Here is an 18,103-nt window from a genome sequence, read left to right on the forward strand (position 1 = left end):
GAGGAGAAGTGTCTTAGTATTTATCCCTGGTGGGTGGGATCAGATGGCTTGGACCTCCACCAGTCCTAGTGAAATGTTATATATGCCCTTGCTCCAGCTCTGTCATTGCTGCTTGTAAGCTTTAAAGATAATCCACATGCTCTAAAAAAGACAGCTGAGATTTTATATAGAGATTATGTGGAGACATCAGTCAAAGATGAAACATGCAAAAGTTTTAATAGATGACAACATGGAACCTAGAGAGAGAAGGTTAAAATGAAACACTCAGACAATTCATTAGAAGGTTGCCTGCATGGAACCTGAAGGGGGAAACAACCACATTAACTTCATGATATTATGCCAGGAAATGAACAAATTGTAGTAGCTATATTGCCTGCACAAAAAAGGAAAGGAATAAAAGGATAGTGTGGAATAAAATACATGTGATCACAGTGCAACACGAAACAGTCATGAAGCATGGAGCCAAAAAAGATGACATGGTGCATTTGGTGACACAGCCGCTGTTGATTAAATTTTTCTGCGAATACAAGAAATGTGGTACAGAAATAGATGGCCGAGCTATTAAGAAGAAAATCCACTTAATTCAATTCACTTTGCTTCCAAATAGACCTGTCTTGGACTGTACTGTAAGTTTCCTAGCATTCCATAACTCCTAATTAATCCCGTGATTCAAAACCAGAATTTGGAGATGTTGTGGAATGTAACTCCCCAAATCCCCCAGCCTTTCTAGACCAAAAAAGTTACATCTCCAAGTTCTTTCAAACACGATTATCAAGTAAACACCATAGACTTCACTAAGGATTCTATCCCTTTCTTCCGTTGGAACTAGATAGGTTTGTTGGACAAACACCTTCAAGGTTGTAAACAGTGGGATATTAGCAGTGCATTAAGAAGGGTACTTCTAGACAGTGGGGGGAACAACTGCAGGAGGTCTGTGGGCTATTTTCCACTACCCTGGACATTTATCCACTTCGGTAAAACTGGAAATAACAGAATATTACTTATGCTTTTCCACAAAGGGGTTTTTAGTTTTTGTTTTGTTTTTTGGCTGAAATAAGGTGTGAAAAACCCCTTGTTTTATAGGACAATTGCAACCCTTGGTGGTTCTTGGAGGCATTATTCCCTCGCCCTCTCCAGCTGGTTAAGTCCAGAACAGCCTGTATACAGTCCACAAGTCATGCACTTTCCACTTATGTTCTAGACAGACAATTTCTAGAGCTTCCATCTGCAGTCTTAGATTAGATGGTCTCTTCCAACTCTGCAATTCTGTGATTGAGTCTAGTGGCATCGTGCAGCCATTCCATCTTTCCTTCCTCTGTACTAAGAAAAAAGGTGGATGAAACAGTAGGAAAGCTTGGATGGTGTGTGGGGGGGATGCAATGTTGCCTGGCCACCCCATAAAATGAAATTCCATTCATCAGGTAAGGCAGTTTCGCAGCGAAAGACTCTGGAAACGCCATAATAAATAGCCATAAAAAAACTCCTCTGATTCTGGCCAAAGTGGCTAGTAAGGGAATTTGTAGAGACCATGACGGCCGCTTCCAAATTAGTCAATTAGCATGGCCTTCTGGGTACTCTTCTCTTTTAAGAGGCTAACTTGTCAAAATACTGTACTTGAAGCAGAATCTCAAACTGTGAGAATTAGATTCTTGATCAGAGAAGGTACTCCCTCACTAGCCATAACCTAACACTGACAATGAAAATGAATAAACAAAACGTAGAACCGAAAGGGTAGGTTCAAGATGTTGTGCTGCAGCCTGGCAGCAAGCACTTTAGACCAGTTGAAATGTCAATCTTTCAAAGGTAATTATTGTCTTGCAATAATCCAGTCTCAGAGTTACTAAACAGGAATGATTGAGCATAAACTCAAGAGCCCTCAAAGCTAGTCAAGAAGAAGCAAACATGACATAATATAACAAAACATAACAAAACAAAACATAACGTAACATATAACAGGGAGAGATTGAGCAATAGAACTCTCATGTCATATGCAGCTTGGCCTCGGGATATTTAAAGTGAAGAAGAAGGAGGAGAAGGAGAAGGAGAAGGAGAAGGAGAAGGAGAAGGAGAAATCACATACCGTAGTTAAAAAAAGAAACTACATTATGGCTTGGAAAAGAAGAATGAGAAAAAGAGCATCAATAATCTACTTTTGCTTTCTCCTGGTTTCTAGCTGCCAGAGAATAAGCACACTCACCTTTTCCAGGTGCAGTTCCATCTTCCTGAGGTTTACTTTGTTCTGTGTAGGAAGTAGAAGCACACTTGTGAGAGAAAACACCCTGATCATAAATGTTTGTACTAGCCTGCTCACCTGCAATGCTGGCATAACATGAGCACTTTTAGATATTATGCAAGCACCACAGTTGGTATGAACCATTCCACAGTATTAACTGCATAGCTGCAAGAGTCTGGTGATTAATTTATGCATAACTTATATTAATTAAAGCAAACTGTTAGATTATTTTAGCATCCCCATATTTTTGGTGGGGCAGTTGGTTAGGAATGAAGCCATCGCTGGATAATGGAGCATATACTTTCCATGTGCTTATTTTATCTACTCTGCTTTGATCAGTCGTCAAAAGGACCCATTACTATGTGATGGAAAAGACCTCTGCATGATAGTTATGGCTTCTACTTTTTTGGGTGTGGGTAGGTGCATCCAAATTTGGTTCACATCCAGAATGTGCAATTGCTGGGAACAGACCAAAAGCGAGCCTTTCAACTATTAGCGCTGCCAAAGCTCCTTTCACTGTCAATTTTTCAGATTAGTAGTGCCAATGGAAACCATACTTGGAGACAGGTTCTCTATTGGTGCTATGCACAAGACAAAGAAAAACATTTTTAAACTTAGTCTAAGTAATTCAGTGCATTAGCAATGGTCTACCAGAGGCAAATAATAATACAGTAATTTTTTTCACTTCCCCCACCCCTCTGCTGAGGAACAGAGGAAGTGATCACTTTGTCAATATCCTGAAATACCTCATTTATTAAATACTTTTACAGTACCAGAAAATGCCAGTGGAGGGAACTGGATTAAATACGGTCAATTGAGGTCATTATGCAATTTAGATATGAGGATCTCACCAAATGGCATATCACTCCTCCCACTGACCTCAAGCAACCCTATTTAGACCACACAGGTTAGTCCACTAGAATTATTACAATAATTTCATGTAGTTTCATTAATTTACCTAACAGGATAAAAATGGAGAGGAGTAATATGTACTCTGCCTTGAACACTTGAACTTTTGGAAACTAAGCAAACTCACCTTTTCCTGGTGCAGTTCCATCTTCTTGAGGTTTAGTTTGTTCTGTGTAAGAAACAGAAGCATATTTTTAGGAGAAAATACTCTGAACACTCATAAATGTCCATGGTACAGTTACTTGTAATGTTGGCATAACAGCAGCATTTTAGATATTGCAAAAGAACCACAGTTGATATGTTTCACAGCATTATAAGCAAAAAGATGCAAAAATTAGACCATTCATTTAATATGGAATAGTCAATGAGTCTACAGTGTGATGCAGCAGCAAAACAAAACAAAACAAAACTGAAAACCCACCAAAAAAAAAAAAAACCCTAACATGAAAGTCACAGTAGAGATGGGTGTATTCATATATAAATTATGCCCCTACCTGGATAGGAAGTCTCTGACAACACCAGTTCATGCGCTAGTAATCTCAAAAACTGATTATTGCAATGCTCTCTACATGGGGCTGCCCTTGAAGATGATAGGGAAGCTTCAGCAGGGCCAGAATGTGGCAGCCCAGTTAGTTTCTGTGGGCAAATATGATCATGTTTAACAAATCCTGGCCTGCCTGCATTGGCTCCTTGTAGGCTTTCATGCCAAATTCAAAGTGTTGGTGTCAACAGCGATGACACCATGTGGTGGCCACTGAAATACATGATACAAGTGAGGACCAAAGTGGAAGAATGTTACTAAAGGCTTCTTCAAAAAGCTCTCATTTGCAAAAGGCCTGGAGAGATAAGGCCTGGTGAACCACAAATGTGACTGAATTCCACAAAGACAAAGCCACCACTGAGAAGGCCCAGTTCCTAGCTAAAACCTTCTGAGCCTCCGTCAGTGTAGACACCTGTAGCATCAAGACTAGAGAGGAACACTCTTTGCTGTTGTGACCGGAATAAGTTCGCAGAGCTCCATTTGGTTCTGAGCACACAAACTTTTTTTAGAAGTTGTGGTATCCTTTAACACAGTGATCTCCAACCTTGGGCCTCCAGATGTTCTTGGACTACAGCTCCCAGAAGCCTTCACCACCACCTCTGTTGACCAGGATTTCTGGGAGTTGAAGTCCAAGAACACCTGGAGGCCCAAGGTTGGGAACCACTGCTTTAACACATAAAGTGTTAATGTGGCTTCAATTGGGTCTTCTTCTGAGGACTTCCCTTGTCCTTACTAGAGGGTGTTTCCAGGGTTATGTGTTAAAGGAGACATAAACTCCTGAAAGGGTTTTCTTTCTGAATTCTGCTTGGTCTTTGGGAAGGAGCAATAAGAGCCTGTTGGTCATTCTGTTATTCATCCCTGGCATCCCATCTGGATATTTGAACATATGCGCACCAACACAGTGCAGCACACATTAATACTTGCTGGAAGCCACCTAGGTTTTTCTTCCTAACGTTTTGCCAGTCTCTGTGAATGGCATCTTCAGAGGACAGGAGTTAGAACTATGTCTGTGTTCTGGTGTAGTGTGTGGGATAGTTGAGTATTTGTAGCTGTGGGATCAGCTCTTTGTCCTTTTCAGGAGACTGGGTGATTTTGGTGATCAGGGTGTTTTTTGTTATGGATGTATTGTTTGTTTGTTTGTTTGTTTATTAAATGTACACCCCGCCCATCTATACCGAAATCTACTCTGGGTGGCTAACAATTTAAAAATGGAATAAAAACAATATAGTAAAATAAAAAACAACAAGATGGGGAAAAAATAAAAATATTCAAGTGATGGCAGGAGGGAAAGCCTGCCTAAAGAGCCAGGTCTTAAGTTGGCTCTTAAAAACACCCAGTGAGGGAGCCAGACAGATCTCCGGGGCAGTCTGTTCCAAAGGCAAGGGGCCACTGCCAAGAAGGCCTGGTTTCTTGTTCTTTCTCTCCAGGCCTCCCTTGGTGTTAGGCCTCTCAGCCGCCCTTCCTGGCTAGAATTAGTGGTTCAGGTAGATCTAGGTGATAGGAGGCGTTCCGCTAGATATCAAGGTCCTAAACAGTTTAGGGCTTTATATGTCATCATTAACACTTTGAAAACAATGCGGAAACAAACAGGCAGCCAATGGAAATATGCTGATATTTTCTCGTCCCACTGAGAAGTCTGGCCACCGCATTATGCACCATTTGAAGATTTCGCATCAATCTCAAAGGTAGTCCCACGTAGAGCGCATTGCAGTGGTCTAATCTCGAGATTACGAGCGCATAGACCAGAGTCGTCAGTGCCCCAACATCAAGATAGAGATGCAGCTGGGCAACCCACCACAGATGGAAATAGGGGAGCGGACCACTGATGCCACCTGGGTTTCCATGGTAAGCACTGGTTCCAGATGGGCCCCCAAGCTGTGAACCTCACTCTTTGAGGTGAGGGTTGACCCCCCAAAAGAGAGGGAGTCACCCACGCCACTGATGGAAGGACCACCCACCCTCAAGACCTCTGTCTTGTCCGGGTTCTTGCTGTGATATTCATGTTTACTTGGAACTAAAAGAGATTTGATGAGATTACGATTGCAGACCCCCCCAAAAAAGAGAGGGAGTTTCCCAAACCACCAATGGAGGAGCGACCCACCCTCAGTACCTCCATCTTGTCTGGGTTCAGCCTCAATCCATTCTCTGGCATCCATTGCAGCACAGCCTCCAGGCAGCACTGAAGGGATGGAACGGCACCCACTGTGGTTGGAGAAAAGGAGATCTAGAGCTGGGTGTCATCAGCATACTGATGGCACGAAACCCCACACCCCCTGATGACCCCACCCAGTGGCTTCATGTAGATATTAAACAGCATTGGGGAGATAATCGAGCCCTGTGGAACCCCACAATTGAGGCTCCACGGGGCCGAGACACTCTCCCCAAGCTGTACTCTGTGAAGATGGTCCTCCAAGAACGATTGGAGCCAAGCAAGCGCCAGATCACCGATTCCCAGCTCGGAGAGCCTCCTCAGGAGGATGCCGTAGTTGACGGTATCGAAGGTGGCTGAGATATTGAGGAGGACCAACAAAGACATTTTGCCCCTGTCAGCCTCCCTCAGCACGTCATCAAACCAGGCGACCAATGCTGTTTCCATACTGTGGCGTGGCCTAAGGCCTGACTGGAATGTTGTGATAAGGGGGGAGAAGATCCGTCACTGTGATTGATGGGTGTTGTTAGCTAGTCTTTTGTGTGCAGTGATCCTTGTGGCTGGGTAGAGTTCGTTGACCTTTTTGCAGGCTGTATTTTTCAGTGCTGGGAGCCAGGCTTTGTTGAGTTTTAGACCTCCTTCTTTCTTCTTCTTCTTTTTTGTTGAAGCTTCACAAATGTCATATGTCCCATAATGCCCTGCATCATCCAGTGCAGTATCATCCAGAGGCACTGTCAGAAATTTAAAAGGTGGGTGCTGCAACTAAACCCACAGTGGGAGGGAAGTACTGCTCATGAATCCCCCTGTGAGGTAGTTTGTTGGAAGCCATTCATCCACAGAGTTGCCCCTGTTGGAATGTCCCCTGGCTGTTCCCATAAGACGACACTTCCGCCAGGATGGCGAAGCAAGGCTGAATATCTGTCTCTTCACCCGATATCTAAAAAATGAAGATAAATGCCTTTCTTCCTGCGGGTCCTGTGAGTAAATAACTTTTAAACTCCTTATGAAAACTTCTGGCAAATATAGAAGGACTTTTGAAGCGTAGCTGCATTGTCTTTAATCTAAAAGAAAACACTTTCACTTTTGACCGGAAAGCCGGAGGCTGAAAAGAGAAACAATGTGGGCTCTTGAACACGGCTTGGCTTCCTAAGTTATAAATCTCTGCCTTGTTTATACATGAGGAGAGGTAGAGATAAGAGTAAAAGCTGGGTGCGTGTGCCATCACAAAAACCTTCAGATCGCAGCCTCGATAGAGTTGCCCGGTTACAAAGAACAGAGGAGGGGGGGGAGTCGAACTTTGCAACCACTATGGAGAAAACAGTTTCAGATTTGGTCTCCTCCATGAAAGGAATGCAAAGCCAGTTTGCACAGCTTCTCTCTAAAATGGATTTGATGTTAGAAGGGCACCAACAGATGAGTCAAGATTTAAAGAAATTTCAGGGAGAAATGACAGATATCAAGACTAGTCTAAATAAGACAGAGGGCAGGTTACAACAACTGGAAGATTTTCAGGGCAGCCTTGGCCAAGGTTTTCAGAGCAAAGTTGAAAAACAAGAGGAATCTATTAATGACCTAAAGAGAAAGCTCATCTATTTTGAAGACAATGCGAGACGTAACAACATTAAAATAATGAACTTTAATCACAAGAAAGAAGTGAATTTAAAACAAGAGGTAATAGACTGGATTAACACAGTGATGAACTCTCAACATGTGTCTGAGGAAGATATTGAGAGGGTTCATTTTGTTGGAAAACCTCAAAGAGACAGAAGACCTATAATAGTGAAATTTTTCAATTATAACAAGAAAAATCAGTTCCTCAAGGTCATTAAAGAAAAACCTGAAGTGTTAGTTTACAGATCAGACCCAGTTCAGATCTATCAGGATTTAAGCTCTGAAACTATTCAATGGAGGAAAACAATGAAACCTATTACTTCAATCCTAATTAAGAATGGCAAGAGATACAACTGGGGTTATCCTGTTTTTTTGAAAATATGGAAGGATGGAACCCTACACAAAATACACTCTTTTGACGAGGGAAAACATTTGTTATTGGCTTGGGGAATTTGGGACCAGAGTGTGCAAGAGACAAGCAAGCAAGTGGCTCTGTAAGGACAGCTGATTTGGAAGATACCCTCAGAAGATTTTTTTTTTTTTGAAACAATTTTTTTGATTGGAAGAGATTAAGAGAACCATTGGATATTGATATAATCTGGTTTTTTTTTTTCCCCTCCTATTTTCTTTCTTTTTTCCCCTGCCTATTGTCCCCTTTTCCCTTTTTTTTTTAAGACAGTTAATTTGAAAAAGAAGATACTATTAGAATTTTTTTTTTTTTTTGGATTTTTGAATTTTTTTTTTTGATTGGAAGAGACTAAGAGACATTATAGGATGCTGGAATAATCTGGTTTTTTTTTCTCTCCCTAATCACCCTACTTTTTTTTCCCTCCTGCCCATTGCCCTTTTTTTCCTTTCCCCTCCCAATTCCCCTCCTTTTTTCTTCTTTTTTCTCTTCTCCTCTCTTTTTTCTTCTTTTTTTTTCTTTTTTTTTTTTTCTTTTTGGTAAGGGGGGAAATTTTGGGGAAAACTCTGTTTTTTTGTTTGTTTGTTTGTTTGCTTGTTTGTTTAATTTCTCTTCCTTTTTTATTTTCTTTTTTTTTAATAAACAAAGAACTTGTGTGTTTGTTTTGGGTTTTTTTTTCTTTCTTTCTTCCCCTTTTCTAATTATAAGCATGTGTTTTACAAGTATGTGCACATATATATGGGTCAAAAGGGGGGAAGGAGGGAAAAAAAAAAGAGAAAGGGGGGAAAGTTTTGGTTATTGTTATTGGTTTGTTTTGTTTTGTTATTGCTCTGGATTGTCCGATTAAGATGGGATTGAACAAATAAAAAAAAGGAAGGTATTTGGATATATATATGTGAATAAATATATGATGTGGGGTGAAGGGGAGGTGGAGGTTCGGCTGGGGTCCAGACTGGTGGGAGTGGCGTCTCCCCCCCTCCCAGATCGCGTGTTCAACATTAGTGAGACGCGGGGAAGCTGGAGGGAGGAAAAATGTTTATATGTAGGGAGGAAGGGTAGGGATAGAGAATTAGAAAGAGGTGAATTTAATTTTTTTAGTTGTTTTTGTTTATGTTTTGGGAATTGCACAAAGGGACCAACTAAGAAGCAAAAGATTGAACAGACATGGGGAAAAACATAAGAGTAGCCACTTTAAATGTGAAAGGCCTAGGAGCTGTATTAAAGAGAAGGAAAATAGAATTATTATTAAAAAAAAGTAGAGTGGACATTATCTATCTACAAGAGACACATCAATTAAAGGATGGAGTCAATGAATTGAAATTGCAAAATATACATATATATGAAAAAACCTTTGGGACATCCAAATCTAGAGGGGTAGCAATATTAATATCTAAACATTGTGAATTTATAGTAAAAGAAGTAATAAAAGATAGTAATGGTAGATATTTGATAATCCAAGGACAAATGGGGGAAGAAGAATACACATTAGTAAATGTGTATGCACCAAATATGAACCAAGGAGAATTTTACAAACATGTTATTAAAGAAATGGAAAAAGTTAGGAAAGGATATGTGATTATGGCAGGAGATTTCAACATGGTCTTAGATAAGTTGAAAGATAAATCTACACATAAAAAAGATGAATTGCATAAAAGGGATACCCCCCTAAGTAAGATAATAAATACTACCGATTTGAAAGATATATGGAGAGAATTGAAGGGAGATGAAAGGAGGTTTACATATTATTCTGCGGTACATAAAAGTTACTCTAGAATAGATTTTATGTTTATATCACAAAATTTGATTTCAAAAGTAGTAGACACAAATATCAATGTGATAAAGATAACAGACCATGCATTGATGGTGATGGAAATAAAAGTGAAGAAAGATTATAGAGAAGCTAAGAGATGGAGGATAGACTCCAATATTCTTCAACATACAGAGGTGATAGACAAAGTCAAGAAAGAATGGTTGGAAATATGGTCATTTAATGAAGCGGGTGGGAATAAAATAGGTGTGTTATGGGACACCATGAAAGCTGTTATGAGAGGAATTGCTATAAGAGAATCTTGTAGATTAAAAAGACTGAGAGAAGGAAATGTAAAAAGGATTGAAGAATCGTTAAAGGATTTAGAAACTAAATATTTTATAGATAGAGACAATAAAAAATTATTAGAGATACAAGCTAAAAGAAAGGAATTGGAAAGCTTAGAACTAGAAAAAGTACAGAGGGATCTGATATACACTAAAAGGAATTTTTTTGAATATAGTAATAAAAATTCAAAACTTTTAGCTAGAATGGTTCATACCAAAAGAACAAAAAACAACATTGGTGTGATTAAAGATAAAACAGGAAAAAATTGCAGTTTAATGAAAGAAAAATTAAAGATTATACAAGATTTTTATCAAAATTTATATAAAAGTAATAGCGCATCAAAAGAAGATATAGAAACTTATATTAAAGAAAATGTTAAGAGTGAAATATCAGAGAACGATAAAAAAGACTTAGATAAAGAAATAAAAGAGGAAGAGATTATAGAGATAATTAATAAACTAAAATATGGTAAAACCCCAGGTTTTGATGGACTAGGTCCGGAATACTATAAAACCTTTAAATCAATATTGATCCCTAAATTAAAAGTGCTTTATAATGAAATTTTGGAAGGAGAGAGGATACCAGATTCATGGAAACATTCATTGATAACTCTTATTCCAAAACCTAATAAAGACCTAACAGACCCAAGTTCATATAGGCCTATTTCTTTACTAAATCAGGATGCAAAGATATTTACAGCAATACTTGCAAATAGAATTAATAAATTTATTATAAAATATATCAAAGAGGATCAGAATGGTTTCTTGAAAGGTAGGCAAATGGAAAACTTAACAAGGAGGGTTTTGAATATTATACACAATATAGAAAAAAATAAACTGAAGGCAGGCATTTTATCATTAGATATATTTAAAGCATTTGATTGTGTGGAATGGCCAACATTAAAGACTTTGTTAAAGGGTTGGGGTTTTGGAAAAAAGTTTAGGGGGATAATAGATCAATTATATTTAGAGAATACCTCTGTAGCAATAGTTAATGATGGGATGACAGATCAAATAGCTCTTGGCCGAGGTACTAGGCAAGGTTGTCCTCTCTCTCCAGTTCTGTTTTGCCTGGTTATTGAAATGTTAGCAAATGTAATTAGGAACGACGATTTAATTGAAGGTATAGGAGAAAAGAAGACAAAGATTAATTTATTTGCGGATGATTCTTTATTGACAGTGAAAAACCCGTTAGAATGTATAGATAAAATTAAAACACACTTAGAAAAATTTGGAAAAATAACCGGATTAAACATAAACTGGCAAAAATCTGACTTAATGTTGTTTAATTATAGTAGAATAGAACAAGAAAAGTTTACTGAAAAACATGATTTTAAAATATGTAAAACAATTAAATACTTAGGAATAGATTTAGCGAAAAATATTCAAAAGATAAAGGATTATAATTATAACAAACTAAAGGAAGTAATTAATAAGAAACTACAAGAATATGATAAGTTCAAATTATCTTGGTTTGGAAAGATTGCATTGGTAAAAATGAAAATTTTACCAAAAATTAATTTTCTATTCAGAATGTTACCAATGCAGTTAACAGAGGATGAGTTGAAATATTGGCAAAGAATAGTTAACAAATATTGTAATGAAGGGAAGAAATCTAGAATAAATAAAAAGTATTGGTATAAAACAACAAAAAAAGGTGGTATAGGTTTGCCAAATATAAGAAACTATTATTTAGCTAACCAACTGAGGTTTATTGGTGAAATTATATATAATCCGGAAAGGTTAATTTGGTGGGAAATAGAATCATCAGAACTACAAGGAAATATAGAAAAATATTTATTTGCTAAAGGTAAGAAAGATAAAATAAGTCAAGTTAATAATCCCTTTTTAAAGACACTGTTAAATATATGGTATAAGTATAAAAAGAATTTATGTTCATCATACTCTCCATTTAGATTAGTGACAGAAATAGAAGATTTTCCTACCAATATGAAGGTGTATATGGATCTATTTAAAGAAGAAAAAGTGATTAGACTGAAAGATTGGCTGTATAAAATGAGATCGATAGATCAAATGAAACAAGTATTTCAAAACAAGACTATTTCATGGTTGAACTATGCACAACTGGAAAGATGGACTAAGGAATGGGCAAATAAATATAATAAAGGTAGAGAGCACACAAAATTTGAACAATTTTTACTTTCATATGAGGACATTCAGATGACTGACTCAGTAAAAGGTACAGTGAGTAAAATTTATTCACTTTTTAATTTAGAGGAAGAAGAAAGTGAGAAAGAAGGATTGAAAATGGTGTGGGAACAAGATATTGGGAAAAGAATAAATGAAGAAGAATGGAGGAGGATATGGAAAATGAGGATTTTAAGACTGATGTCAGTAAGAATAAAGGAAAATTTTTTTAAACTTAGTTTAAGATGGTATTTAACACCGGTAAAATTAAACAAAATCAACACCAGTCATCCGAATGTCTGTTGGAAATGTGAGAAAGAAGTTGGTACATACTTTCATATGTGGTGGGAATGTGAAAAGGTACAAAGTTTTTGGAGACAAATTTTTAAAGAATTAAGTTGTATCTGTGGAAAAGATATAGAATGTAAGGCTGAGATTGCTTTGTTATCAATATATGAGAATGTGGAATATGACAAAATGATTAAAGAATTGATAACTAATCTAATAACAGCAGCTAGATTGATTATTGCTAGACAGTGGAAATTAAAGACTGAATTACAAATTGAAGAATGGTATAAAGAAATATGGAATATAGCATTAAATGATAAATTAACTTGCAATTTAAAGATGAAGAAAGGAGAGTTGAAAAAGAATAATTTTTATGTAATATGGGGTAAATTTTTGGAATATGTGTTAATAAGGGGAAAAGGGAGAGCTCCAAATCAAGAATCTATGCAGTTCTGGAGAGGAGGACAATAGAAGAAGAAGAATGAGAAGAAGAAGAAGAAGAAAAAAAAAAGAAGAATATGGCGAGAGGTCCCGTATATGGTGGTGGGGAACACTGTTATTGTGTTGTAAGCGTATATGTTTTATGTATATGATTTTTTTTTTTGTTATAGTTAATAAATAAAAAAAAAATTCAAAAAAAAAAAAAAAAAAGACAATAGGTGTCAAATTTCTAGATGAAGATGAACTTACAATCAAAGTCCATGCTACATTAATCATACATTGACTGAAATTATATCGCTTAGCATAGAAAGTTGCACTAAATTAGGCTCATTGAATCAGTGGGGGTCCAGTCAGCCATCTCCTCTATAAGTTCCATTGATTCAAATGGTCCTATTCTAGTGCAATATTCTATGCTAAGTAACAGAATTTTAACCAGTATATGTTTAATGCAGCATGGAGTTTGATTGTAAGTTTATCTTTATCTGGAAATCTGACACCTATTGCCTTATGGGAACAGCAATTGAACTTATGGAGGAGCTGACTCACAAAATTCCCCCAGATTAAATGGGCTTACTCTAGTGTAACTCACTATACTATGCAGTAGGATTTCAGCCAATGTGTAGTTACATAGTTTAAAAAAGGAGAAACTCCAGTGATTCTAATAAGCCTCTTCACCCCCACACATACACTTTAAACTTACGCACAGGTTTATAGGTGACATTTTAGATGTAAAAAAAATGGGAAGGGGAGTTTGAGCCACTCCACACCTGGATTAGTGTCATGCACACATATTTGCAGGAATCCAAAATGATCTTAAACTGACAAATAATACTAACAAATATATCCTACAGTGTGAGAGCAGGAAGTCATATACAGTGGTGCCTCGCATAGCGATTGCTTCGTTTTATGACGAAACCGCTTTGCAACGTATTTTTTGCGATCGCAAAAGCGATTGCTTTGCGATGTTCCCTATGGGGGAATTTCGCTTTGCGATGATCGGTTCCCTGCTTCGGGCACCGATCATTGCAAAGCGATGATTTTTAACAGCTGATCGGCAGTTTCAAAATGGCCACCGGGTAAAGAAAATGGCCACCCGCTGTGTTTAGGGACGGATTCCTCGCTTTACAGGCACCAAAAATGGTGGCGCTATGGAGGATCTTCTCTTAAAGGTGAGTTTTAAGCCCATAGGAACACATTAATCGTGTTTTAATGCGTTTCTATGGGCTTTTTAATATCGCATAGCGATGTTTTCATTCTGCAGCGATTTTTGCGGAATGAATTAATCTTGCTATGTGAGGCACCACTGTAGTCTGATCCAAACAGAACATTATTTTAAACTATTGTGTGGCTGAACTCTCAGAGCAGAAGAAAGACTGATCAACAAATTCTGTGCAAACCATATAGACAGGCCAAAATGCTAGAAAGGGCCACATCAAGAGTACTTTTCCACCTAATACTCTGTATATTTATGAGGAATCAAGTCCCACAAAGTTTATTTGTTTCATTTATTTAATGTTCTGAAAAGCCATTTTTTTCAGGGTTGTCATATGCAGACGGCAGGTGTATGGGCCTCAATTGCAAGCAGGCAGAATACTTTGAGAAGTTGCTTTGAACAAAAAAGCAGCTGACGAACTGAGATGAAAGAAGCTCTAAGTTGATTGTGTAAAAGCAAGACATTAGGAATAGAACTCCATAATGTTGGCCTCAATCATTGTCAAGAATGGAAGTACTGTAATCCCAGATAAGTGTGCACGTTACTGTAGTTTTAGTTAAGCCACTGCTGTAACTATTGTAAGTAATGTATCGCATAATGTTCTACCCGTGTCACGCGCGCGAGTCAGGAGGTGAGGCTGAGGAGCCTAACGCCGAGGGAGGCCCGGAAAGAAAAGACAAGAAATCGGGCCTTCTCGGCGGTGGCTCCTTGCCTCTGGAACAACTTTCCCCCTGACATTCGCGCGGCTCCCTCGCTGTGTATTTTCAAAAATCAATTTAAAACATCGATGTTTCAGCAGGCCTTCCCCTCAGCTAATTCCTGATTTTCCCTTTTCTCCTCTCCTAGTGTTTGCCCCATCTTGTTTAATGTTTTTCCCTTTATTTAAAATTGTTTTAGTTATATTGTTATATGTCTGTTGTAAGCCGCCTAGAGTGGTCCTGAGGGACTAGATAGGCGGGATATAAATAAAATAAATGAAAAAATAAAAAATAGCAAAGTGTGCTGCTTATATACCGCCCCATAGTGTTTCAAGCACTCTCTGGGCGGTTTACAAGTTAATTATGCAGGCTACACATTGCCTCCCCCAGCAAGCTGGGTACTCATTTTACCGACCTCGGAAGGATAGACAGCTGAGTCAACCTTGAGCTGGCTACCTGGGATTGAAACCCAGGTCGTGAGCACAGTTTGGCCTGTGGTACAGCAGTTTAACCACTGCCCCACGAAGCTCTTTGTAAGGAAGGATGCTTTTATTTCGTTACTTTAGAAGGCTCCTGAAAAAATACTAAACATATACTGTATGTTCATTATGACACACAGCATGCAGTTTTGCTCATCTGCCTAAGTTGCATTTAGCATCTTTCCTTTCGGCCACATGATCTGATTGGTCACTGAAAATATCTCAAAATAATACATTCTAACAACACAAGTTTGCAGAGACATGTGCACAGTTTATGGAACTGGCATATACACAAGAGTATGAATTTACCCAGAATTCATCAGAAATAGGAAAAGATCTTTTTGGGGGGACCTACAAATGTCACTGAAGCTACCAACATGAATTTGACCCAACTCCAGGAGGCAGTGGAAGACAGGAGGGCCTGGCGTGCTCCAGTCCATGGGGGGGGGGGGGTCAGACACAACTTAACGACTAAACAACAACAACAAATGTCACATCCAGCATGGCCAGAGGCTCTACTAGCTGTGAGATTCTGCAAACTGTATTCTTCCAAAAAGTAAAATCTCTCATCTCTGGAAACCATGTTTGTCTTTTATTAGATTCTCTTTCCCAACTGATTAAAGTATAACATACTGAATTTTCTTCAAAGGAGAGATAGGCCCTTTGTTGTGATTTTATTTCCTAATGTGAGGAATACTGTAACCCAAAACTTAATGGTCTTGTCTAAACTAACCTGGTGGAGGTGCCTTCTCCGCTTCCGTTTCATCTGAAAAGGACCAAAAAAGGCAGTTTTAAAAGCTTATATATCTACAAATATATGTGAATAGATTCTATGTATTCTAGTATACACTGGATGTATCTGTAAACATTCTGAAATTTAAACATTACCTTCACAGCCAAACACTCTCCACCTGCTGGATATGAAACTGTACCTACGTATTGTGGCTATATGTGTGTTTGCTGCACCCTTGAATATGGCCCATTAAATTATCTGGCTTTATTTCAAATTGTTTTACAAACAACAAACTAGCTTACCTAAGATGAGATTAATAATGCAGTAAAATGGACACATCACCTTAAATTACCTAAAGGCATTACCTATGTATCTAATTTCTTCAGCATTGCATTGCTTTATTTTATATACATCTCAGAAAAATGCAGTAATTTTTAATCAATACCATCCCTCAGGTTATTGAAGAGGGGCTTAATATAAGTTGTTATAAAAACGTATATAGGAAATCTTCAGTGTGCCAAGATAAAGTGCTTATGATCTGTAAATAAAAGAAGAAAGTGCATTAAATGTACTGCCTTCTATTATCAGATTTAACCATGATGTATCGTGCCTGCCTTCTTGCCTGCTTGCCTTCCTTTCTTCTATCTGGAAACTTGTGTAGGCATATTTTTAATAATAATAATAATAATAATAATAATAATAATAATAATAATAATAATAATAATAATAATAATAATAATAAAACCATGAATCAAAATCAATTTAAAATACAATATAAATCAGCAGTGTAACCATGCCCATAGGTAGGTAGGTATGTGTCCTAGTTCAAAAAATAAAACCTGCATCCTGAAATACTTTTTTATTTTGATTAGCTTAACATGCAGATGAATGAAATGTTTAAATGTTAAAGGTCACAGACACAATTAAGATTGCTATCCTATATTCATTTTCTTGAGAATAAGCTCAATAGAACTCAGTGAAGCTTATATAGGAATTAAAAAAAGATTTTAAAAAAAGAAAAATGAGAGGTCGGGCTAGTTGTTTCCTTCTATGTGGTTTGGAAACATTGGTATCTGAAATGTCACCATTATTTCTATCATGTTTTAAAACACCTGTCAGTCTGTCTTCGCTGTCTTCATGGTGATTTGAATAGAACACATTTATGGAGAGGTTTACATAGTTACATTTAAATAATTTAGGGAAGTTCTTGGTGTAGAGAAAACTCAAGCCATTTTAAGAAAAGCAACCTACAGTGAAGGACAAAGCTCCTTTCAGTTCAGGATTTCAGAACAGCTTATGCCTCTAACAAAAACACATTAAAGTAAAATAATTTGGAGGAAAAAACTGGCATACTGGCCTTGTTATAACCAACAGAGTGATTCTAGTTTATTTACTGAGAGACAGGATGTTACATTTTCAATAGCCCAGTTTTTAGGCCCACAGACAGCTTTGTCTTGGAAGTGACAACATGTATTGCACTACATCCAACTTTAGAATTTTCTTGAGCAGACCCACTGAAATAATTAGGACTGAAATGCTTTGTGACTAAAAAGTTCTGTTCCTTCCAACATTTACAAGTACATCAGAATTAAAACAGAATTGGTTCTTTGCCATTATTGCCGCAGATATTATTTATATAACAGCAGAAATGAACACAGTGCTTTTCAGATTGTCATACACTATGCAATTCTTGCACCCCAGAGAATCTACAGTCTAAATTTCATCAAAATTAATGTTTGGAAAAGTGTTTTATTTGCTAAAAAGAAAAACAGGACCTGCCAAAATCATAGTGTTCGTTAAATCTATCCTTTATCATAATGTAAAATACAAAATCAAGTTTTACAGAACTGAAGTCCTATGCTCAAGCCCACATATGATAACCCACTGCTCTATCTCCACTGGCGCCACACAGAAAATGTCTGGTGATTTAGTAGTCCAAACTTAAGGCCAGGGGACAAAGGCATACGATGCCACTGGGGCGGAGTCTTGTAATGTCATATAGGCAAGGCAGGCAAGGAGCACTGTTTTTTGGCCATCTGATTGGGGAAACAGGCATGAAGGCAATCCAGATCAATAGATCCCAAGTCCAGATAAAAGCCAGCTAACAAGATAATAATAATAATTTATTGTCATTGTAACTGGGAGGAAAACATTGTTGCT

General features: G+C 37.7%; 1 protein-coding gene across 16 annotated transcripts in view; it reads right to left on the reverse strand.

The window, feature by feature from the left end:
* The window catches only part of MYBPC1 (myosin binding protein C1), a 121,627-nt gene that overhangs the window by 74,593 nt on the left and 28,931 nt on the right, over positions 1 to 18,103 (reverse strand). For all 16 annotated transcript variants that reach the window (XM_020800479.3, XM_072999989.2, XM_072999988.2 and 13 more), the window contains exons 2-4: positions 15,944 to 15,976; positions 3,270 to 3,311; positions 2,198 to 2,239 (exon numbers count right to left, since the gene is read on the reverse strand). In XM_020800479.3, the coding sequence (XP_020656138.3) occupies positions 2,198 to 2,239; positions 3,270 to 3,311; positions 15,944 to 15,976 (117 nt within the window). The remainder of the gene's footprint in view (positions 1 to 2,197; positions 2,240 to 3,269; positions 3,312 to 15,943; positions 15,977 to 18,103) is intronic.

The sequence above is a fragment of the Pogona vitticeps genome, chromosome 5 (assembly GCF_051106095.1).
Source record: "Pogona vitticeps strain Pit_001003342236 chromosome 5, PviZW2.1, whole genome shotgun sequence".
In the NCBI taxonomy this organism is placed as follows: Eukaryota; Metazoa; Chordata; class Lepidosauria; order Squamata; family Agamidae; genus Pogona; species Pogona vitticeps.